This window comes from Anas platyrhynchos, chromosome 6 (assembly GCF_047663525.1).
Source record: "Anas platyrhynchos isolate ZD024472 breed Pekin duck chromosome 6, IASCAAS_PekinDuck_T2T, whole genome shotgun sequence".
Taxonomy (NCBI): Eukaryota; Metazoa; Chordata; class Aves; order Anseriformes; family Anatidae; genus Anas; species Anas platyrhynchos.
In genome coordinates, this window is record NC_092592.1 from 10,494,184 (window position 1) to 10,518,045 (window position 23,862).

The window sequence follows — 23,862 nt, forward strand, 5'->3', positions numbered from 1 at the left end:
GTCTTGCAGAGAGCTCACTTAAAGCAAATAAAATCTCCCTCCCTAAAGTTAGCAATATTATCTGATTTAGGCTTGTGCTCTACCATTATTTCTACCATTAACTTCAGAGGGGATGTATCTGATATTACAAGTAAGTACACTTTTAAAATGTTTTAAATAAGGTTGTTTATTTTTTTCCTCTCCTTTCTGGATCCTGATTCTAAAACTAGGTACACAGGTGATAACAGGAAGTAGACCAATGGTCATAATTCCTGCCTTCATTTGGTGATCTGAACGATGTGATTTTGGCACAGCAATGGCTTTAAATTTGAGCCTGAAATATGCTGAAATTACCTCCATGCTCAGTGTGTACCCAGTTTCTGAGAGAAAAATAGCAGGGAGTAGATCAATGGCGTCTCATCTGCCTTGACATATAAGCGAGTTGTTATCTTGCGGTGAATATAAACATAAGAAGAAACCCTCTGAGCATATCCAGCCTTTCTCTAGCTCTTTGTGACTGCAGAAGCAGTTAGGAAAGTCAGTGATTTACTTCATACTTAAAAGTGCATGAAAATAAAACTTCAGAGAGTAAGAGATGAGTCATTACAGACTTAGGAGTTGCTTCCCGGAGTTTGAAACAAACTTGAAGAAGCTGAGGCTGTCAGACCAGAGAACAAATTTTGAATTTTAGATGCTGGAATATTTCTGTCCTAAACTATACTGGATGCTTTTCATTGGTTATATATTTGAGTTGAGTACCACCTAACGTGGTACATGGACTCACTGGTAAAACCAGTGATTTCTCTACTTTTATGATCTTCAACGGTGTGTCCCAATTTACCTTGTTGTTCAGGTTTGTGTTTCACACAGGGTGGTCTCATTGCTCAAAAGTCAGTACTAGAGGGATGGTATTTTCCCATTAAAAGAAAATAATTTTCATGATTTATTGTTTATTCATGCATACTCAGTCTGTGTAGTTGTGCAGATGTATGTCAATTTGTAGTCCAGAAAAATGAGGACCTTGCTTTTGGTGTCACTAATTTAACACATTAATACTTGTAAATGTTTTCATAAATTCTTCAGGGGGAGCTGACACATCAAAACTCTGTTTTCAGAGTCTGAAAACCTCATCAGTGCAAGCTGGCAAAGAGGATTCCAAGTTGCATAGACCCTTGCCTCCTGTCTGAACACTGGCCCTGGGGGATTGCTTTGATGTCATTTCAGGTGCTTTTTGTGGGGTTGTCAAACATAAATTAGAATTCCAGTTAAATTGTTCTGTATTTGTTGAATATCTGTGGTGACAAGTAACTATTATTGATGAAAGTAGCAGCTTTAGTGGGATTTTCAGCATGTATAAACATGTTGAACATAACATCCATGTAATGTGGATGTTCGGCAAGGCTTTCCCATCTAACTCTGTGCATGTGTTTTGTGCCTTGAAAATCACACACCTTCACTCTTTGTAGAAACAGGAAGAGTAACAGCTGCTTTCCATTTCCATTCTGTGTTTGAGTTCCCTCAGGAAGCAGTCATTCAGACATTTAAAGACACCCAGGGCAGGATTAGTTGCATCACAGTTCTCATGAATGGCTAGATTTATTGTCCACTGGAGAAGATCGCATGTGTAAAGTCCAGGCAACTTGTACAGTAGGAGAGGTGTCACAGCTTCACAAGAGATGTTTGTCATGGCATGCAAACAACTCACCCCAGGCCTCCTGATACTGTTAAAGGCAGTTATAAACACTGCTTGCACTGGGAGGTGTGAAATGTTCTTGTGTGCCCCAGCCTGAATATCTCTGGGTCTGGGTACTTTTCAGCCATCTTCTGCTCAAATACAGGTGGCTCATTTTCAGTGTAACATTGAGCACAGGTTCAGCATTTTGCTGAGACAGCTAGGGTTTTGTAAATGATCTTCAAAAAGATCCATGCTGAACCTGCATGTCAGCCTTACCTTGTCTTGCGGTCCAATAAGGAAAGAAACTTCTTTGTTTGCGTTATTTTTTTCCTGTTTTGGTCTAAGATTTCTAGAAAGGAGGAGCAGGATCTAAAATGCATCTTGAAAACTGCTTGGACTGATTAAATGTGTGATTTTTCTTGTAATTATTTTTTTTTCTGCAAGCATGTTAGATTGACCACTGCAAAGGGATAGAGCCCTTGCAGTTGCAAGTACTGTTGATTGTGGAGTCAGGTGCAATTGCTGCAGAAATATGAGATACTTTAGTAGCCACAGGTATGAGCAAGAAGAGGGATCTCACACAGCCTGAAACCGGTGTATTTTTTTTACCTCGTGGAAATTGGATCACAGTTACATAGTTCAAATAGGACAAGGTATGGGGACATAGTAAATAGTACAATATTTAGGCTAGTTTATCATGCACGGTACAATAATACGACCAAGAAAACTGACGATTAAATTCCATGATAGGACAAACAAGTGGAGGGATTTTATTTTTTTTTTGACCTGTAATTAAATCATTTATAATTTTACAATCATATTTAAAATAGCTAGCTTTCCCTAGCCAAAGGACGTATCCTTTGAATTTTCAGGCAGTGGGAATGGAGCTTTTCCTCTTGCCCTGTGGTTGTTTTTAGGGCTGTGATCCCAAGAGCATCTCTGAAGGATAATTAACAGCAGAACTGCAGATAGCAGTTGGCCTCAGGCTGTCACATTCTTATCAGAAGAAAACACTGCGGTGTGGTATGTAAAGCATGAGTACAGCCATAGTTGTTTGCGCAGAGAACACTTTATCATGCATCCCATCCAACCAGCCCCTGTTCTAATGAAGAAGATGCAAGTGAAATTTTCTAATGCAGATTTAGTTAGGAGGTAGGAGGGTGAATGGATGAAGAATCTCCCCTAGAAAATCATGTGGCCAGCTTAGTTCACTTGGTTCAGTTATTGCTGTTAACAGGCCGGTATAATTTAATTGAAATAAAATTTTATTCCTTACCAAGTGAATGTAAGACATTTGCCTGGAGGAAAATTCTAAATTAATAGGAGCAAAATGTAGGAAATGCTGAGGACCTCCAGTTTCCAGTGTAGTGCTTCTTACCTGTCAGAGTTGGGCCTTGCACCAAAGAAAAAAACTGTCAGTTGCAGAAAGCCCACCCTTACCAAAACAAGCACACACTATCAGCTGTTTTCTCAGGTCATCTCATGTTCCTGCAAGACTAATTTTACCGAGCACATTTCCAAATGGAAGTAACGTAAGTTCATCACTTAAAATGAGGTCATTGCCTCCCCCCGCAACAAATGTTAGGCATGGTTAGCATCTTTTTGTTGGGACTCAAGCCAGAATGCATCCTGCTCCAGCACAATGGGAACCTGCTGGGGGTTTCCCTTCACAACAGCTACTGTTAAAGATGGAGTGAAAAACAAAACCCTGCTCTCAATGCAAAAAAAAAAAGACTGGATTTTTAATCTGAAAAAGAAGTCACTGTAAGCAGAACACAAAGGCAAAAGGGATGAGCCATAATAAAAATACTGTCAGTATGGGAGAGAGGCTGTGCATGTTAAGATAATGGCTTTACACCGTAGGGGTCTGCTAAATAATACATAAGCTCTCAGTTTTCTGGAGGGACCCTCTCTATTCCCATGGAAAAGCCAGGCCAAAACCTGGGCTGACAGTCAGTGTGATATTTGCTAACAGATTTTGTCTTTACTCATGATAAATACCCTCTTAGTTCACTGTGAGCACTTGCAGAAAAAGATACTGAATATGTATTCCTAGTGTGAGTCAGCATCAGCATTTTCTGTTTTAAAATGGAGGCTTAAGGTAGTATCCAACTGACTTAAGAATTACTCTTTCCTGTAACAAGAGTGTTTTTAACTTACTTACATAGCTTTTCTTCAAAACAGGGCAATGGTCTCAGGTCTTACCCTTGCATGTCACAGCAACTAGAGGGCTGTAGGGTAAAGAAGGGCTGGGAAATGGAGCGTTGTTACCAGCACAGCTCATTCAGCCTCAGCCCTTTCCAGAGACATCCCTGGATGTCTCTGTTAAACACTGTTAAAATGAGCTCCAGACTGGGAAACCTCCTCAAAGGCTGCAGGCAGCCTGCGAGTTCGTCATCATGCTTTGTGTTAGAGTTGACTTGCACTGTAGGACATGGAAGGGAAATACACAAAATTAAAAAAAAAAAAAAAAAAGAAAAAAGTGTGCATTGCATAAGCGCTCTGTTCATCAGTCAGTCTGCATTTATGCATTTCTTAAAACCAGAAATGGTTCCTTTTTCTTCCAGAAAGTACAGTGGGGAAGAAACAAGTCTTAACATCTATGAAGAAAATGCTTATTGTTATGCACACATTAGTGTTGGTACTCTCATAAATCCACCCTTTATGAAATACTGTCTGCCACTCCACAACTAAATGCTGTGCACAGGATCTGAGGTGTGCGTCTTCAGGAATGAAAACAATTGTAAGAACAGTGATACTAATTTAGGTCTGGATATAGGGAATGAAAAGGCAGCATCCATAGGGAACACAACAGAGAGCAGTGAAAGGCTTTAGGGGATAAAGCCTGTGCTGAATGCACAAGAAGAAGGGCTGCAATCTTTGTGGCTGAGTGTAAGAACATCTGAGGTTCAGGGTGTTTTGATGTATATCCCATGCCTGTTGTTCTCTTGGTATTTGTCAAGACTGGAGAATCACAAGCCAATTCTCATCTTCATTTCATATTGGGATTGATTACCAAAAAAAAAAAAAAAGGAAGTGGGGGTCTGAATAGACTGCTAGCATACAGAATGCCTCTTGGGAATATTGAGGTTTGAATAATTAAGAATGGAGTTGTTTTTTTAGGTCCGTTAAGGAAATGCCCTGTAAATGTGCTGTCTGTAGGCAGCTTGTCTTTCATACACCGGTTAGGATGGGATGTGGAGGTGGCTGTGAAAGAGCAGTGGCCCACCAGGGAGCACTTACCTGCTTGCCTGTCCCACGTGTAAACCTCTTTTGTTCCTTACTGCATTATTCAGTGCATTTAATGTATCAGGTCCTTGACCAGCCTTTTACATGGGCTCCCAGGCATGATGACAATCTGGATAAATAATTACTAACATTATTGTTGAATTTATTTGGACTCTAACATCCTTCAGTGATTTGAGCCTCAGCTCTGATGCTGTTCCTGCCTATGCAATACAGTGGCAATTACAGGCTCTGTAACAGACTCCAAGAGTCTCTGTCTTAAGCAAAAATGTGCCAATAGGAAATGGCACCTCCCTATTTCATTGTAGTATTGGGGAAAGAAAAGAATTTTAAATATCAAATTTAGGCTTAAAACAGAAATGTAAAGTTGAGAAAATTTTAGGCCCAGAAGTGTGAATGTTTCGGTCTGATGGTTTTGATTTTTTTTTTAAAGTTTCTGTCCTGGTCTGTGAATCATGGAAGTGGTAGTTCAGTTGCCTCGCACCTTTGTCCACCTCTTTCAGCTAGTTTTCACTGTTGAACTGTATCACCACGACTCACTGCAGTATCCCTGTGACTTGAAACTCCCAAATGCCATGTGAGCTCTACTGCCACAGGGGCAGAACAGGCACGTGAGGCACCTGAACTGTATGTAGCAGCTCTTCAGTTCAGCTGTGGACTGTCAAAATACAATAGTGCCCTTTTATTGAATAAAGTAGATCAACACAAGCATGACTCAGAGAAGTCTAGTGCATATATTTTCTTACTGTCCAAGTGCAAAATAAAAATATTATGACAACACATAGATTTTGTGTTGAAATGTTTTTTTCATTGGAAATCCAGTTGGATGATTTCTGATCAGCTATGATAAGCAAACAGTTTAGACAAGCAAAGTTCACATCTACTAGTCTCACTGCCATTTTCTAGGATGGGCTTATTTGCCCCAGGTTTGGGGAAGGATGGGATTTAAATTGATTTGCATTGACTTCTACATTGAGAAGAATGCCAGTGGTAGCTGATTTATTGTGGTGGCCTTGCATCTTGTTTTATTTGAAACTTTCCTGTATATGGCTGTATTTTGGAAATTCAGTGGGTCTGGTTGAAATGATGGTGTAATATAAAACTGAGAAGTGACTGTAAACTGTAAAATAAGTTTATCCTGTCCACAAGCAACAGTAGATACCACTTGGAAGTCCCAAGACTTGGAGCATATTAGGATCTTAAACCATATTATTGTAATACCACACTCAGCATGCAAATCATAGAAGGTAGGAGAGCGCCATTAGCACTGCGGGGTAAGCCATCCTTAAGAGGAATTTCATCTTCTGATTTCATGCTCCTTGTTCGGGTGGGAAGTTGGCTGCTGCACGTGATTCTGGAATGCAAAATCTTTTTGTCATCTTTGAAAGGTTGCTCCAGGTGCTGTGGAGCTTGTCCCCATGAGTTCTTGATTGCAGTCATTGAACAGTATTTTCCTTGTTGTTAAAACCGTTTTTGTGCATTTGCTTATTTAATTGGGAAGGGACGTGATTGACCTCTGTGCTTAGCTTTTGTAAAAGTTGTGTGTGGTTTGTTAGTTCTCCTGGTTTTTGGAAATGGAATGCCTTAAAAATAAGGGTATTCAAGTCATTTTGTAAGCTAGAAAAAGCTTGTAAGACTCGTCTCCATTGGAGTAGGTCTGAAATAACTTAGTCATTGGGAAACTGGAAGCTGGCAATGCTGCTTCTAGAGAGGCTTGAATTGATTTTGGTTTCCAAAGATGCTGGCTCACTTTTCTGTCTGATGTTACTGCGTGTTTCTGCTTATGGCAGAGACCATAATGGATGGAGAGAAGCCCAGAAACCCTGATGAACTTTCTGCACAATTGTACAACCTCAATTTGTTGTCCCCTCAAAATTTCTGTGGTTGGTGCCCTAGAAAGGGTGAATTTTAACTCAGTCTGAGGACTTGGGATCTTTGGCCAATGTTAGTGTACTGTGTCTGGCTGGGATGGAGTTAACGTTTCCTGCAGCAGCCCATACAGTGCTGTGCTCTGCACTTGTAGCTAGAACAGCATCGCTATGGCCTTTCTCAGTACGTAGGGATGTGTTACACCCTGGCTGTGGAGGCAGCTCGTGCAGTTTCACACGAGCTCCAACACGTTCAAGCAACTGGAAGCCATTAGTGTGGAAGCTGGGAGTGCCAGCTCAGACCAGCTGAAGTGTAGGAGTGGTTTTGTTATCCCCAATGTGTTCTGAGTGGCAATTTCTCTGGATGCTTCCAGGTTCTTACTGCAGTGCCTCTACATGTGCACTGTTTTGCCTGGTTTGCACAGCGCTGGTGAGCGTGGCTCTGACCCCCCAACCTGCCTCACCTGGCTGCTGCTGGCAGGGCTGTTGCTGGTAATTTGGGCAAAACAAGCGAGTGCTCAGGAGTGACTGGCAAAGGGAGGCATTCTCTTGGCTTGAGGGCTTTCAGGAATAGATTTGTGCATCACTTAGCAGCACCTGAGCTGGCTTGATTTGAAACATTTTTATACATCCCCACGCTGGGAGTGTGACCTAACCTTTGGCCTCCCTCTTTATAGAACAAGTGCTTCCAGGAGAAGTCCTTAAAAGACACGGGCACTGCTGTTCCTCTGCAGTGAGACAGCAGTTTACCATTAACGCAAACATTAGCCATTTATCATTCCTTCTTCCTCCTTTTTTTTTTTTTTTTTTTTTTTCATTTTCCTCCATTTTGCTTGAGTAAATAGAAAGTGTCAAATGTTTCTGAGTACCAGCATGTTTCTTGTCTGGCAGGAATTAATGACTGGTTGGAACTGATTTTTCATAGCAAGCTTGTCTGGTGCATTGCTTCCCCACCCAGAAGCAGCTGTAAACAGCTGATGTTAATTATCGTCCACCTGCTGACTGTGCCAAACAGACATGCCATTGCGCTGTGACAAAAAAGGCTCCTGGTCTATTAAGCCCTTCCTCATACCTTCGGTAATGCTGATAAAGTGCTGACCTGTTTTTTACCCCAGTGACTGCTGTTGCTAAGCACTGAGAAAATGGCCTGTCTCCTGTAATAATCTGCATCGCGCAGTTCAGATGATCTTCCAAATGCCATTGTTCTACTGTGTCTCTCCAGGCAGCTATTTTCCCCATATTCTTTACGGTTCTCACCGTGCAGCTTGTAGTAGCACCTTGATTTGGAAAGAGCCTAACTGAACATGGGGATTTGAGGGCTGTTTTACTGGAAGCACATCACAGAAATTGATTTGTATTAAATTGTAATGGTCAGCATGGTGTGCTTGGAAAATAAAAATTAAGAGCAGAGAAGATTGTACATTTTTGATTTAACATCAAAAGTATAATGCTGTGTGGACAGAACTTAGAAGAAAATGAAGAGTCTGTAAGTAGTGGTTCTGTCCTTGAAAGAGAGAGCTTCTTGTATTGAAAGTACTAGTGAAAGAGCCTTGTAGCTTGTCCTTGTGCAAGCAGAAAGCCATCTTCATGCAGCTTGCTGTTTTGCTGTCATGCCCAGGATTGCTTCATCCTGCATGAGAAAGTGACTTCAGATGGGCTTGGAGGCAGTGCTTGAACAGAACATCCAGTTTGCAGCAGCTGCATTGACAAGAGAGGAGAAAGGTCTATAGCAAATCTAGAAAACGGGGAATGAAAAAATCAGTTAAGTGCTGGATAAGTAACTGAGTATTGGTGCCAGGATGTTTTATATTTCAGCAGTTACTGCCTTTATTTTGTTCCGCTAAGGGTGATCACTGCATTCTTTTAGAACCTTACAGGATCTCAGAGCATTTAAATCTGCAGTGATGGAAGCCTGTGATGAAACGATGCTGAGAAAAAACGTGACAGTTCCTCTCAGGCACAAAAAGATGCGTTGACTTCCCAAGATGGCAGGGGAAGCTCTGGTACAGATAAAATCAAAGACTATATGATTTTGTCCCTCTTGAAAGCTAACACCATTCATTCCACTTGCTCTAAGGCAGGATCAGCATTATCTAAACCATTCTTTGTGGTTATTTGCATAACTCGTTAAAACCCTCTGGGGATGGGGAATTACTTTTCAGTGATCTCTTTCATGACTTAACCATCCGTTCTGCCATCGTGATATTCAAGCTGAGGTCATAATAAAGCAAATTTGAAAGCCATCTTGAAAAGAAGATCTGAAAAAAAATAATATGCAGTGAAGAGATGATGGCATTGTATCTAGGGATTTCTGATCGCTTCACTGAAATGTGGACAAATGTTGTAAATAAAATGTGCCATAAAGTGAGGGAGAATGGGGAAAATAAAACACTATCAAGTCACTAGATTATAAAATGCCTTAACTCATAGAATCATGGTTTTCATTTAGGCAGTCCAGCCTTTCAACACAGAGCCTTTTGCTTTTTAATCTGTCATGTAAGATCTAATAGTACTGGTCCAGACTGTTCAGCTCGGATGTTGAAGATGATGCAGCTCTGTTGGAAAGAGCAGAATGGTTTCCATGGAGTCCTATCCTGAGTCTCACCATGTTTGTCTTCCTTGCTGAGTACCAGATGTGTCCCTGGCTACCAGCCTTGTGTGTTAGACAGTGCTGCATAATTGACGTTTATATCTGAAGTCAAACGTGGTGCTGCCTAGTCAGGTGGAAAGCCTGTTTACACCACAGGGAGTTTGCATAAGCAAGGAGGGCAGGATTTGACCCATATTTGATAACTCAGTTTGAAATCCTTCCCTGTCTAGTTAAATGTGTGCACAATACATTGTGTCGTAAGTAACTTCTTTGTCAAGGGAATATACTTCTATATGGTGCTGTAATTTCTAACAGAATTTTTCGTTCTTTCTTCTAGTCTGACACGAATGCAAGTTACTTGAGAGCTGCTCGAGCTGGCAACTTGGAAAAGGCTCTTGACTACTTAAAAAGTGGAGTGGACATCAACATTTCTAATCAGGTTGAAAAAAATTTTCATGAAATTTTCTTGATATGCTCTCTCCCTCTTTCTCGTATCTGTTTATATATTTGAGCTTCATGTCAGCAATAACTTATGTTTGTTTTTTGATGAGCCATGTTTACATATCTTACCCAAGTGAAACTTTTGTTTTTACAACCCTTACCAAGACATCATTTCAATTCGACTTACCAAATGTTGTGCTCTTTAACATTGTCTTTCATTTCATTTGTTTTACATCAGGTCATGGGACAGCATATGGAACTGGAGACCCCAGAACTAGCATGTCCTGACTTAGTTCATACTCTGTCATTGCTATCTAGTTGTAAAGTTCACATAAGAATAATTTCTGGAAACAGCCCTCTCACTGGGATGTAATCTTTCATCTCCTGATGTGTTGTTTGGTGCAGCGGAAATCCTGGTTCAGTCTTTTGTGTTTCATTTTATTTTTTTCCCTTATATTTTTAAATAGAATGGGTTGAATGCTCTCCATCTCGCTTCCAAAGAAGGACACGTAGAAGTTGTCTCTGAACTGATACAGCGAGGTGCCAGCGTGGATGCAGCGACAAAGGTTAGTCAGGCCTATCTAATTGTTCTCTTGTTCACGCTGATGCCATGGGTGCAAGGTGTTGGCCAACTGATTACAGACATTACTGTAGCACTAATTGCCCATTTCCCACTAGTGAAATGGTCTCAAGGATCCTTAAAGAAACATTTTAGATTATAGTAAGTGTCACAGATTATTAGGGATGTGATTTACTCAACAAATTGTACATTTCTGTTTAGGTCTCCATTTGTAGGTTTCTGTATCTTCTAGAATTAACTTAGCCATTGGAAATACTCAGTAAGAGTATTTTATCCAAAGAAATACTGTATATATTAGACTGGACCATGTTCTTGAAAGTATTGTCATGTTTTCAAGTTTTGTACTCTTTTCAAATCTGACTGTCTCTCATTTCAGAAAGGAAACACAGCACTGCACATCGCATCCCTCGCTGGGCAAGCAGAAGTAGTCAAAGTGTTGGTTACAAATCGGGCCAATGTCAATGCACAGTCTCAGGTAAAGTAATATTTCTGGGTTTTGGTCTATCAAAAACATTGCTGACGTGAAAATCCTTCTCCCCTTACAGTGTTGTTAGGTTTGTTTAGTAGAGTCATAGTATTAATGCTGATCCTTGAATATATTTGATCTATTCAGTAAGATTAATACAATCCTGCAAAAATCAAAAAGCGTCCTTTTCTGGCTGTTCCACACAATGCAGATGAATGATGACAGGTGCAAGGACAAAGTTTAAATGCACAGCTGCTGTTTTATTACTGAACCAGACATTTTAGTGAGTGTAGTGCTGAGTTCACTCCCACCTTGTAACTCAACATACAATTAAAACTTTAAATGCTTCCAGCTCTCTGCTTTTCTGCTCTACCCCTCACCAGGTCATCAGTTATGAGAAGCATTATGGAGACATCGTCTTGTTTTCCCCTGCAGACACAGTGAAATCCCAAATTGTGTTTAGGTCTTTTCCCACATGGTACATCAACCATCAGGTGGGATTAGCTCTGAGTTGTCCACCTAATTCACCAGCAGAAAAAGCATAGAAATAATATCTTCATTTTAAGCTGTCTGGGAGCCACACAGACACACTGCTGAGATGAAAAAAGCACAGCCACGTCCAGGGGTGTTTGCAGGATACTTGAAGTGGTTCTGTAACAGGCAGCACAAAAAAGCATTTACCCTTCAGCCTTGGATCTGCCCTCCAGAGTCCTAGGAGCTGCTAATTGTTACAGAGTCAGACGAGATACTGATAAAACCGCAGTGGAAGAGAACTTACTTAAATGAGAGGGATCTTGTTTCACATAATCCAGTGTCTCAGGCTTCACTGAGCTCTTCCTCTTTCCACGTATGAAGAGATAGTGTAAGCATATGCAGAGCTTTTAAGTTTGTTGAAGTCCTTTGAGTGAACATTTAGGTCAATTATAGAAAATTTGAAGAGGGAAAACAGTGTTGGTGTTCAAAGCAGCAGAATGAAACACAGGAAAACGCTGGCTCAAAACATGCATAAACCTCAGCCAGTTGGAAGCTGGGTGGCTCTGTCACAGAAGGTGTCCTTGGGTGCCTGCCCCGTTTCTGTTCTCGCTGCTCAGGGGCTGGCTGGCAGGCAGTGTCAGAGAAGGGGGATCAGATTAGGAGGTGGCCTTTACTGGCCCAGTATTGCCATTATTCTGCACTATAAAGATGTAAAGATGTAGGCATGATAGACACTATTTGTTTACAAAGGAAATTTAAAAATTAACATTAAAAATGTTGTGTAGTACATTTCAAAGAAATGTTCTTATTGTCTCTCAAATAACACAAACAAAAATTTAAGAGGGTATTTCAGGAATGTTAGTTATTTGTGATCTGTATTTCATGTTTCTCTCACCCAGACAAAGCAAACAGGCTACTTGGTTCCATTTTCTCACTCCTTTATACTAGCTACATACAGTAATATTTGGTTTCAGGCTCTACAGAATTTGAAGAGAAGAAAAATAGTTTCAATTTAAATTGTGACTTTTAGGAAGTAAAACAAAGCAGAAACATTTCCAGTGTTTTTCCTGTTGAAGTTTGAAGGCTATGAAAGCATTGTCTCTTCTTGTGGCTCAGAACTTGTGTATTCAGCCCTGAAAATAAAAATAATTTGAGATTGTAAACACCTTACATAACCGCATTGTCCATACACCCTGAGGTTTGCCCGCGTTACCCTAATTCTGCCAGCATGTGAGAATAAAATATTTCTCTCCCCCATTCGAAGGCCAGTGATGTCTTTGATTGAGAGATGAGTATATTGGCCATTCCCCACCAGTACCTGGGAGTGACTCCACCTGAGATCAGTCTTCCTGGGGAGATCCTTGTTGTCCCTGGAGCACCCTGTTAACAAACTGCCCTGCACCAGCTTTGTCTGTGGCTCTGCATCACTTGAGCCTTTCTAAAGCTTGTAATAACTTCTTTTGAGTTTGGCTTACCCACAGAGAGACCACCCAGAGTTTTTGGTTGTTTATTTCTTTTTGATGCTGACCCTGTTTTGTGTGAGTTGGGCTTTGTTTTGTCTTCCCTTGAAGATAACAGCTCTACCTTCCTGATAGCACTAGCAATAGTAATGTTAGGTCTTTTTAACCAAATCTTCCTGTCCTTATTAAAAAAAAAAAAAAAGTCTGAATTTTGTACCACTTCTTAGGGCTTGTTGGCTGTCTGGCAATTTCAGTCTCTTATTTCGAGAGGGATGAAAAAGCACAGTGTGGGGGGAAAGATGATGAGTACTGTACAATAACTTTAGCATAGGAGAAAAGGTTCTGCTCTGCCTCCAGATGCTATAATAATACTTGGTTCTGAGAAATTTCACCTATTAATTATTTTCCAAAACTAATAATTAGGAAGCATTTCCTGCTTGCTTTCTAAATACAAATGTTTAAAACTTAAAAATAAAAATAAAAAAAATATCTTAGTTTCCAGCTGAGTTAGTAAATAGATATTGAGTGTGTCATGAAACGATATGGAAAAATGCCAGACACTGCTGTTCACTATAAAAATAACCTGTAATGTGGCAAATTAGATCCCTCAGCAAGCGCTTTCTGGGTTCTCTCTTATTCATTAACAGAATTTTAACTGTACAGTAGCTAAACTGTTAGGCCTTGTTTCTGGAGAGTATATTAACACATTGCTTGGGCTCTGGAAGGACTTTGGTGCCCGCTTTAGGCTTGTAGCGGTGCTTTAATAAATAGACACCAAATTACTCAAATACTGGAACAGCCATAGACCTTGCAGGCTGTGTAAGCCTCGTAAACATGTGGCTTCACAGCTGCTCAGTGTCTCGGTGATTGTAAAATTCTTCTTGGATCAAATGTCCAGTTCATGCCATTTCCTCTCCAACTGTCTTTTTCTGACCTCCTATTTGTTTCTGCTGGCAGTGAAGCCTGTGTGCTTGGCCCCAGGTCACCTGCGCTCTCCTGTGTGCTCTGGGTTGGATGTGTGCCATGCAGCTCTGCCCCATTGCTGTGACAGTCAGATGCTTCTCAGCTGTTTTTACTGGGGCTACTATAACTCAGACATAATTCACTGCCGCAAGTCTTAGACTACAATTTGCCTTCATCTCTCCAGAATTCAGGATGTTCATGTCTTTGATGCAAATACATGGCCAGAGTTGTTACAGCTCATCTCTGTTTGGCTCTATTAGTTTACTGCAAAAGCTAGGTTAGTGTCCTTTGTAAGAGTTGCAGCTGTAAGAGCTGCTCCCCCTGCTCCTTTCATCTTGCTGAAATATGTCTGCCCTGGCCGTGTTGCAGACCTGAGAGTGCTGACAGTCTTGGCCAAACCCGGTCATATGGAATCCCTTCCTGACCTTCTCTGTTACTTAGGCCAGATGAAATACCTCTTCTGTTTTACCCATTGTTTTTAACCACCCCTTACTTCTTTGTTTTATTCTGTTTACTTCATTGACATTCATCAGTCTGGGATGAGAAGTTTCCATGTCTCTCAAAATCCGTCTTTGCCTGTCTTAACTGTGTTTCAGCCTATCTCTAGTGTTTGGATATGATAAATCAGAGGAGAAAGGGATTGTTTTTCGTTGTTTCAGCAGTACCAAACAGTTCAGTTGATATAATATGAATGTTTTAAGTTGTTACTGTTACATTCCATTGTGTCTTTTAAAATACTACTACCCTTCTCTTATCTTCACTTAAATCAGCGGTGATCATGCTACTGACTTGTGTGTGAACATGCAATTTACGTGTTTTCCTGCTAATCTACCAGTTTGGCAGAGTTTTGGTATGTTTAAAATGTTAATGTTTACACTCTTGTTTTCCTATTTCAGAATGGTTTCACTCCACTGTATATGGCAGCCCAAGAAAACCACCTGGAGGTTGTTAAGTTTCTTCTTGACAATGGTGCCAGTCAAAGCCTTGCCACAGAGGTAAAAGTTTTACAGTTCATGAACAAAACAAAATGTGCTTCAGCAGTGATCCTTGCCAGCCGATACCGCACTTGTCTTTTAAATACAAAATCAAAGAGCAGTAGAAATTCTCTTTGCGAAGTGTGCTAATGAATATCGAGTTACTGGCTTTTAAAGATTTTTAAACCTTCTCTTGCCATTTCTAAAATAAAAAAATGACTCTAACTAGAAACAGTTCTAAAAATAGATGTGCTCTTAGTCATTACTGGTAATATTTCAGGTTATGTACTCAAAAAAGGAAGCTGTGTGCATGATACAAAAATTCTCCACACTTTTGTTAAAAGTACTGAGTGATGTAGGGGGCAATCATAAAGCAAGAAGTGTTCATCTATGCTTTGAAACCAGCTCTGGGATACCAGTGAAAACCCAGGGTTACTTAGCGCTTGGAGTATTTTCTGAACTGTATTTATTACCATGTTGATACCCTCTCTGCAGCATTCAATTATCCTGTCTGGTCTTGCAGTGATAATTTCAAGCTGACAGCATGACAGAAGATTTGTCCTTGAAGGCTGTTCTGTGATCTTTCTAAAAAAAAAAAAAAAAAAAAAAAGTATTTCTTAATTTAAAAAGTAATTCTAACTCAAGTAAGGCAACTTGGAAGGAAAAAAAAAAACAGTGATTATAAGAATAGCAAATATTAAAATATTAATAGTCTTTAAATTTAGTCTTAAATAGCACCTAAATGTACTGAATTTAATCTGGTTTAAAAACAAAAAGAAGTATTTCAGTATTTGCTCTAACCTTTTACTGACATCTGTCTGTTCCATCTGAACTTAAATCACAAAGGAAATAATGCTGATTTGAGAAGGTCACACTTCCTGCAAAATACAAGGTGCAAAATCTCTTCAGTGCATCACTATACACTGATGTATGTATGGAAACTTTCTTCTCTTTTGAAGACAGTATTATAGCAATGAATCATGGATCAAAATAAAGTTTTCAAAATCACTAATCTTTTCTTACAACTAGCGGCGTGCATCAGAGAGTACTTCCTGGAAAAGCTCAAAGACACGGAAGCCAAGAAATAATAAAATGAAGTATTTTAAATGTAAAACACTAAATGAAAAATACAGCTTTCAGAAAACTGATTTCTCTTAGAAACAATGAAGTCATTGGACTCCCAGAGACCTACAGTAGATTCTGACTTTTGAAAATATCCTAGCCATTATATGATTTTCTGAAAATAGAGATGTACAGTTGTGCACAGGTACTTGGTTCTGATTCTTAGGTATTTTTACCCATGAGCTTTTTATATGTCAGTCTAGGCTGAGCTTTTCTCCAACTCAGCCTGATAAGGCGTGATCTAATTTTATCCATGGAGAATTCCTTTGAAGATATGAGACTACAAAGCAGTGTTGCCTTTATTGCCCTACTTGTTTGTGGTAGTTGCTTATAGGTGCTTTATTATTTTCTCTTGGTCAAACCTTTAATATAAAGACTATTGATCTCTGTCAATTGAAGTTCAAAAGCCTTCCTTATTAAACAATTAATACATAGCTAACTATTCACTAATAACAACTCTATAACAAAGGTGTTTAAATTAAAAAAAAAAAAATAGAACCACCTGTTTTCTTTTAATTGGTTTTATTTTTAATTTATTTTTTTCTGAAGGTGGGCTTTGCTTTATATTTTAAGGTACAGTTACTAATTATAGTACTTGATGTTAAGATACTTGCAATTGCTTTTTGTAGGTTGGCAACTTCAGATAGCCTGTGGTGGAAATGCATTTTTGTCATTGCTAATATTCTTGGTCACAGTTTGCTTGGCCATGGCATAAGGGATCTCTGCATAAACGGGCACAGGCAGCTCTCTGTCAGAGTTAGGAAACTGGAGTATAGAAGATGGCAGCTGATCTGGGGTTGAAATGAAGTGCTTCCCTTTGTCGACTCCCTTTTCTCTAAGGAAAGGAGAAAAGGAATTCCTAGGACTTTAATTTTCTCATGAGAATTTTTTTCTCATTTTTATCAGAAGAGAAAGCCTGATAAGAAAAGATCTTGTTGATAGCTTGTTGTCGTGAAGCACTGACTGTACTGCAGCTGTTGGCTGTATAAATAGAGAGGGAAGCGGGTGCCTCCAGGTCACCAAGGCATGTGCTGTCTCAATCAGGGTTCCTCCAGGCAAGAGCATCCGTTTGTGCAGGTACAGTGTAGCTATATTTCCGGAGCCCTCTTTGCGGTGCTCATGATGTATTTTTGGCCTCCAGAGCTGTGCAGCATGTAAAAAAAGAGGAAAGAAAAACAAAAACAAAAAGGAAAGATGACCCCCGCCCCCCCCCAAAAAAAAAAAAAAGCCAAAAATGTTCCCTCCCTACCCCCCAGAATTCCTTTCTGCTCTTACAATGCAATTTTCCCAAAAGTTAACATTTTAACTCTGCACTTTTGAAATGGTAGGGACCTGCATTCTTCTATGTCATTGCTGCACTTCTGTTTCACACTTAAACATACAGATTCAACATGACAGAAGTAGTTAAAAAGTCACAGAATGTGCTTGCCAACCAGACTGTAACAAAGTTTTCTAATATAAACTTCAGACATATTAATCAAGAATCACAAGTAATAATGAAATAAATATCCCAAGTAATTTCCATTTGTGTTTTTTGAGGGGTTTATGGGTATTATCTTGGGCAAATTTATGTGTTTTCTTGGGTTGGAATGCTACTTAAATGTTGGGGAATCTAAATAACAACTCTTTCATTTTTCAGTTTTCTAAAAATCCATAATAATAAAATTATTAAATCATCTCAGACTGTACTTTTCCTGTGTTTGAGGAATCCACACTAAAATCTTTTAAATAAAAATTCTGTTTTTCAGGTCTCTGATTCCACATTTCTTTGGTTGGCTATTTACTAGTCTGAAAGGCAATAATTTCTGTTTATAAGTGGATTGTATATCACATCTCTATTTTCATAAGTGGAAATGTGCTCTTTGGTGTTGTAGTAAAACAACTGGTTTCATGGGAGAAAGTGTAATTCCTTTTCAAATATTGAAATGTATTATTGATAGATAAATATATGGATAATTTTAAATTAAATATAAGCATATATTTATGTTTTAATTGCCATATTTAACTATTTAAGAGGATAGAGATGAAATTTAAAAATACAAATAAATGTATGCTATAACCTGTAGGTTTGGGGAAGAAGGATGATAATTTGCATTGGAGACATCATCGCCACATATATTTGTGTATATAATAAAATGTATTAAATAATAGTGAATAATTCCATGCTTTTTTCCAAGTCCTAGCCAGTTTTGCTGGCTTGTGTCTTGTAATTTTACTCTCACTAATGCTTCCCTCCAATTTCCATCCCCTGCAAAGTTCAGGATAGGTGTTGAGAGTCCCCATTGTATGTTGCAGGATGGTTTCACACCTTTGGCAGTAGCTTTGCAGCAAGGTCATGACCAGGTGGTTTCGCTGTTGCTTGAAAATGATACGAAGGGAAAAGTCCGTCTTCCTGCTCTTCACATCGCCGCTCGGAAGGATGATACGAAGGCAGCAGCTTTGCTCCTGCAGAATGACCACAATGCTGATGTGGAGTCAAAGGTCAGTTGTAAAAAGAAACAAGTTTTGATGCTGTTAAGTGCTGACAACATGTATTACGTCCAGTGAAAATCTCTCTTAGTGAGGTACTTTGCTTATGAGTTACGTGTAAATTTCTGCTATAGTGTGTAACTAAAAATAATGTTTACTTTGCTTCCCTTGCCTCTTTCTTCCTCACCTCAGTTTTATTAACTTCTCCTTTAAAATCTTTTCAAATGGTAAATAATAAACAATGTATTATTACAACTGTTCTCTTGGAAATGGAAGCCATTACTGTAGTGGTGTGCTTTAGAGGTCATCCGGTTAAGTCATTTGGTTAGTTGTTTGTAACATCGCCACTTACAGAACTTTGATAAACATGTAACAATTAACATTCAAAATACTTGATCATTCAGCTTCCATTCAGTCAAGCTTCCTTTGTGCCAACTGTGCTGTCATCTGAGCTGCCATGCCATGTAGCAATCATGACGCTTTCTGCATCCATATCACCAGTGGTGAACTAACCGTTCATTTTTTCCCCCTCTTTGCTTCCAAATGTGTTAACCTAGATGATGGTGAATAGAACAACAGAGGTATATATAAATATATATATGCATCATCACTCCTCCATGACTTAGTGCTTCTGCATCATTTCTTCCTCCTTTTTGCATCGCCTTTTATAGGATAGACACCTGCTTTAGATGAAATAAAGTAGCATGTGCTAGAGAAGACTGTAGTTTAGATACCAGGGCTTTCTGCAGCTGAAACTAGGGTTTAAAAATGAGAGTAAGCATTCTTGGGAATTAATTGCCGTTGTAAAAGAGATGTATTATGTAAGATGGAGTTTTCAGGGATTCTCATGGAGTAGATGTTTGCCAGATATGTCAAGAGCTGCAGACAACCCTGTCGTGTTGTGCATCCAGGACTGATTTCAGGCTTCTGCATGACACTTACCTTGATGGTGTCAGCAAATCGAGTGATCTGAGAGTGGTTTTAAATCTGCAAAACTCCCGAAGCAAGGCAGTGGCAGCTAGCATGGCTTGCTAACAATTTAGAAATGCATCTAGTTCCCATAAGGTTTCATACTTTGCAGGACTGATGGAATTGCTGCATGTTTTAGCATTATTTTAAAAGGAAGTAAAACTACTTAAATATGAAAATAACTCACTGAAGTGATGTTATCAGCAAGGCATCTTCTAATTAGGTTGATAACTTGTGGTGTCTGAACATAACCCAGTGTGATCGCCCTCAGTGGGAGACTGATCTTTATGCTACTAACCCTTGGAAAAAAAAATATATTAATCATTTAAAATGGTCTTTGATGTTGTTTTCATTTGCATCTACTTTGAATTTATTTTTTTTAAGAAGCAAGTATCATCAAATGACTTCTATCTGAACTTCTGCAAAGAATCTCTAAGAGATTTAACTTGCAAGACTGACAACACTGATAACAAGTAGATGTTTCTATTAGAAACTATTTTCTTACAAAAGATCATTACTTTAATACTCACATGTTTTGTTGCTGTTTCTCTGAAGTAACTGAAAGTTTTGTCCTAATTCTGGTCTTCTAGAATAATTATGCTAATTTTTTCCCTTCTGCAGAGCAATATGATTTTATTTAGACTCAATGTGTAAATAATTGTCAGTGAGTAAAAACTTGTACAAAATTGGAATGGTGACTTGCAGCACACTCCTATTACTAGCTTTTGTCAGTGATGTGATACAAATTTGGGAGTACCAAAGAGATATATATAAAAAAATTATCAATTGTTTGTTTGTTTGTTTTTCCAGAGTGGGTTCACGCCCCTCCACATAGCTGCTCACTATGGAAATATCAATGTAGCTACATTGCTGTTGAATCGGGGTGCTGCTGTGGACTTCACTGCAAGGGTAAGAATGAAATCATAGTTATACTTAAGTTTGTTTCATCTTTACTTTGAAACACTTTTTCCACAATGTGCATTGTGCTTGCCAGCTGAGAGGCCTGGCCTGACAGCTCTCTTTACCCTAAGGAGTATGGAGCAGGGTGTCTGTGCTTCTGAACTGAACCTGAGCTCTACTCCTCACTCTTGAATACCTCCATTTTAATCAAAACCAGCTGCTGATTTCACAGCATTGCAAAGATTCAGTGAGATGAATTCTTCCACCTGTAGCCTTACCATATGGCAGGAATGCTGTCCCTGTTGAGTTGTCCTCAATATGCAGTTGTTTCCAGTGAACATGAAGGGCAGGTGGTGGTGGTGGTAGTGAATAAAGCAGCTGTGCCTTCACTGCGTACGGGAGTGTCAGATGATAAAGGAGATGTGAGAAACAAGACAGGTAGAAAATGGAGTGAGGTACAGAGATGGTGGGAAGTTGATGATTTGAGCCATATGGCAGAAGTCATGGTAGAGTGGGGGAAATAACTCTCCTGATCCCATAAGCTATGCTTGAAAGTCATGACACAGCCCAGAAAGCGACAGGATAGTTCCTCAGATAAATGGAAAAGGAGAGGAAGCCAGGAGGGAAATGGTATGGGCTTCCCAGGTGTCCCCTTGTTCAGTGTAGAACAGCATTTCAATTAAAGTGTGTGTGTTCTGGGGGGATCAAGTGTGTATTGGAGATGGTATTTATGGGGTGGAATTACTTGGAATGGTATCTGCGGATAGACAGAATGGAACCGGAAAATTCAGAAGCTCCTTTACAGAGGTTCTGAGTATGTGTTGTTTTAATTTCTTCTGCATGAGAATAAGTACTGTGCTACTGCTTAAAACATTTGCCACATAGCAAACAGCAAATTGTAATGTTTTCTTTTACTTCAGATAATTCGTATATGTAAAAACTTCACTGCTTCTATAGCTAAAGAACATATTTACATAGAATTATAGAATCATTTAGGTTAGAAAAAAAACATACCAAGCAAAACTCTTGATAAACTTTGCAAACCCACAAAACCGATAAAATAGTATCACGTTTATTTACAAGGGAAATTATTTTATTTATGGGACTCAGAATTAAACAAAAAATGAACATTTTTTTGGTAGAGTTTGTCTATGGTTAGTAAGGCGAATTGATGGAGGATATAATAGACCAGGAACAGAATGTTTTTTACTCTAAGTAGGAGTGCAGGTGGAAAGTACAGATGCTGGGCACTATTCACTCAACATAGATCTATGAATATAGTTAAAAGATTTGTTAATGAAGTCCCCAAAGCTAAAAAATATTATTTTAAGTCATGGTCTAGTACTTAATAATGCTGGTGAGAGAAATGCTAGCAGATACTGGGTGAAGCTGGTAGGTGCGTATCAAAGGTAAGGATCTACTCATATATTTCTCACAAATGATTTTACACGTACATGCACCACTCAAATTGATCTTCTGTTACTGATGAAAGAGAGAAAGTCTGAGGTTAGATCCACGTGAAATTCAGAAACTAAAGGTAGATTTGGGGTGCAAAGGGCTTCTGGGAAATTTCTAACTGCATGCTTGATTTTCACTGATAACATTACTCCCTCTTACTCCCGAGGCCTTAATCCAATCAAATTAGAGCATTTTAAGTCATTTCAAACCATCATAAAGTTTGGTGCTCAGTGTTTGATAGGTGCTAATCACAGGAGCAAGGAAGGTGAATGGGTTTGGGACAACTCTTTCTCACTCAGAAACAAGATGAGGGGTTAGCCATACTGCTACGTTAGCAATTAGCAGCATTTACATGTATTACCAGTATCACTAAGCATCACCTGCCTATGCTTATTTCAATAAAATACCATTTCAATGCATACATTTCAATAAAAAAAACCCTGGGCTTCAGCATCTCTGTTTTGGATTAAGAGCATTGTTGGAGAGTAGATCCGAAGTAATAAGGGCAAACTCACAGATTTGGAAATCCCAGGTTCTGCCTCCTTTAGTTGTCATCGTCAGAGAGGCAGTCTGCTCAGAGAACTGAGAGGTGCAGATGCACTGACATCAGCCTGAAGAGCAGCGGGCTGACGCTGTGACTCAGAGCACGAAGCAGCTTGTTGTGCTTGCAGTAGCTGGGTGGGGGAATCCACAGAGCACATCTCTACTGCATGGTGGCTGCAAATTTAGGTAAGGCAGCTCTGAGGGGAGGAATAGTAGCATAAATAACAGTAATAATGGAGTTGAATTTTGTTCTTCAGTGCTTATCAGACTGATGAGTCAGATTCTGGGAGAGCAGTGAATTTGTAAGCAAATGGAGACAAATGTAAATGGAGTATAAAGTACCATTATCAGCACTAGGTGACAGAGTCCTTACTTGATCCTTGTTTGCCCAGAGTGCACAGCAGGCAGAAGCACTACAACAGGTACTAAAAAGGACCTGCAGGTACTGCCTGCCCGCTGCCACCTCATTGTTTAATTTGTGTAACCAACATCCACAATGTGCAGCATGGCTTGCCTGGAGGAAAGCCCCTTGTTCAAGTTGCTCACAATCTGGGAAGACAAGCAATAAAGCAAAGTTGTGGAAGGGATATAACCCAAATAAAATCATACGGTGTGTCTGTACTCTTCAGAAGTACAAAGAGCAAACTTAGGGGTATCAAATGCACTTCTGGCAACCAACTCTTCTTCCTCTGTTCCTGCTAAATAAATACAAATTGACACTTCTCTATATCTCTAAATTAATTTTAAACTGTTTAGGGAACTATCAGTTCTGGGGAGGTATTTGAGCAAGATTAAAGGATTATGGTAGTGGTACACTTGTGTAGAAGGTAACAACATGAAGACACCTGACTATCAGTGGGGAGGGATGGAGGTAATGAGAGGGACATAGAAGATGAAGGCAGAGCTCTGAGCTTTAAGGGGAAGGGCAAATGTGGTGAAAAGGGGAGCTGGTGAAATGATGTAAGAAACAGGAGGGCACATGGGAGGCAAAAGAGATTTCTTCAGCTGGTACATTTTCAGTGGGTTTCTGAGGGCCCCAAGGGAATAAAAAGGTTCCAGCAATGAAGGCAGGGAAAGATGAGAGCTTGATGATGGCTCCTGGTGTGTGGACAGGAGGTGAGCAGTGGTGCTGTATTGTAAATAAATGATGTCCCCAGTGATACGCAAGAGCAGCTGCTCCCCTCACCCCTGCCAGTGTACACCTGCGTGCCTCTCGGCTGTCATAAACTCCCTTGTTCCTTTCTTTCATTGCATCTAAGAAAAATAGGCATAGGTCCAGGAGCTCTTGCAGGTGTGACAGCACCTGCTGGCCTGTGTACCTGCGGAACGTAGAGGCTGGGAGGGCTGGAAGGGTACCTGCTTCTGGTTTGTACTCTTCCAGACCAGCAGTTGATTTAGTGTCAGCTCTTCCACTGAACTGTATTTGCTCTTCTGTGTCTGTGCTTTCTCTTCCAAGCTTGTTACAAGTGCAGGGAAGATGGCACAGCATGGAAAGTTTCTTGCAGGATGGATGGAGATGACTTCAGTAAAATCAGCTTTATGATACCCCTTTCCACCCACTTATAGGGAGGCAGCTCCAAGGTTCTTCATAACCTCTGTCCAAATGAAACAGAATCTCAATACTGGGCTGAGTCTTTGCCATTTTGTAATGAAGGAAAAACACTTACTCCAAGTTGCTTGACTTC

The 23,862-nt window shown here is 39.7% G+C and overlaps 1 protein-coding gene across 13 annotated transcripts in view; it reads left to right on the forward strand.

Annotated features, from left to right (window-relative positions):
• The window catches only part of ANK3 (ankyrin 3), a 355,138-nt gene that overhangs the window by 201,680 nt on the left and 129,596 nt on the right, over nt 1-23,862 (forward strand). For 12 of the 13 annotated variants that reach the window (XM_072040023.1, XM_072040026.1, XM_072040016.1 and 9 more), the window contains 6 exons: nt 9,696-9,797; nt 10,267-10,365; nt 10,756-10,854; nt 14,639-14,737; nt 18,134-18,319; nt 20,087-20,185. In XM_072040023.1, the coding sequence (XP_071896124.1) occupies nt 9,696-9,797; nt 10,267-10,365; nt 10,756-10,854; nt 14,639-14,737; nt 18,134-18,319; nt 20,087-20,185 (684 nt within the window). Of the gene's footprint in view, nt 1-1,176; nt 1,204-9,695; nt 9,798-10,266; nt 10,366-10,755; nt 10,855-14,638; nt 14,738-18,133; nt 18,320-20,086; nt 20,186-23,862 lie in introns of those variants that run through there. The other variant, XM_072040018.1, reaches the window with a different exon arrangement.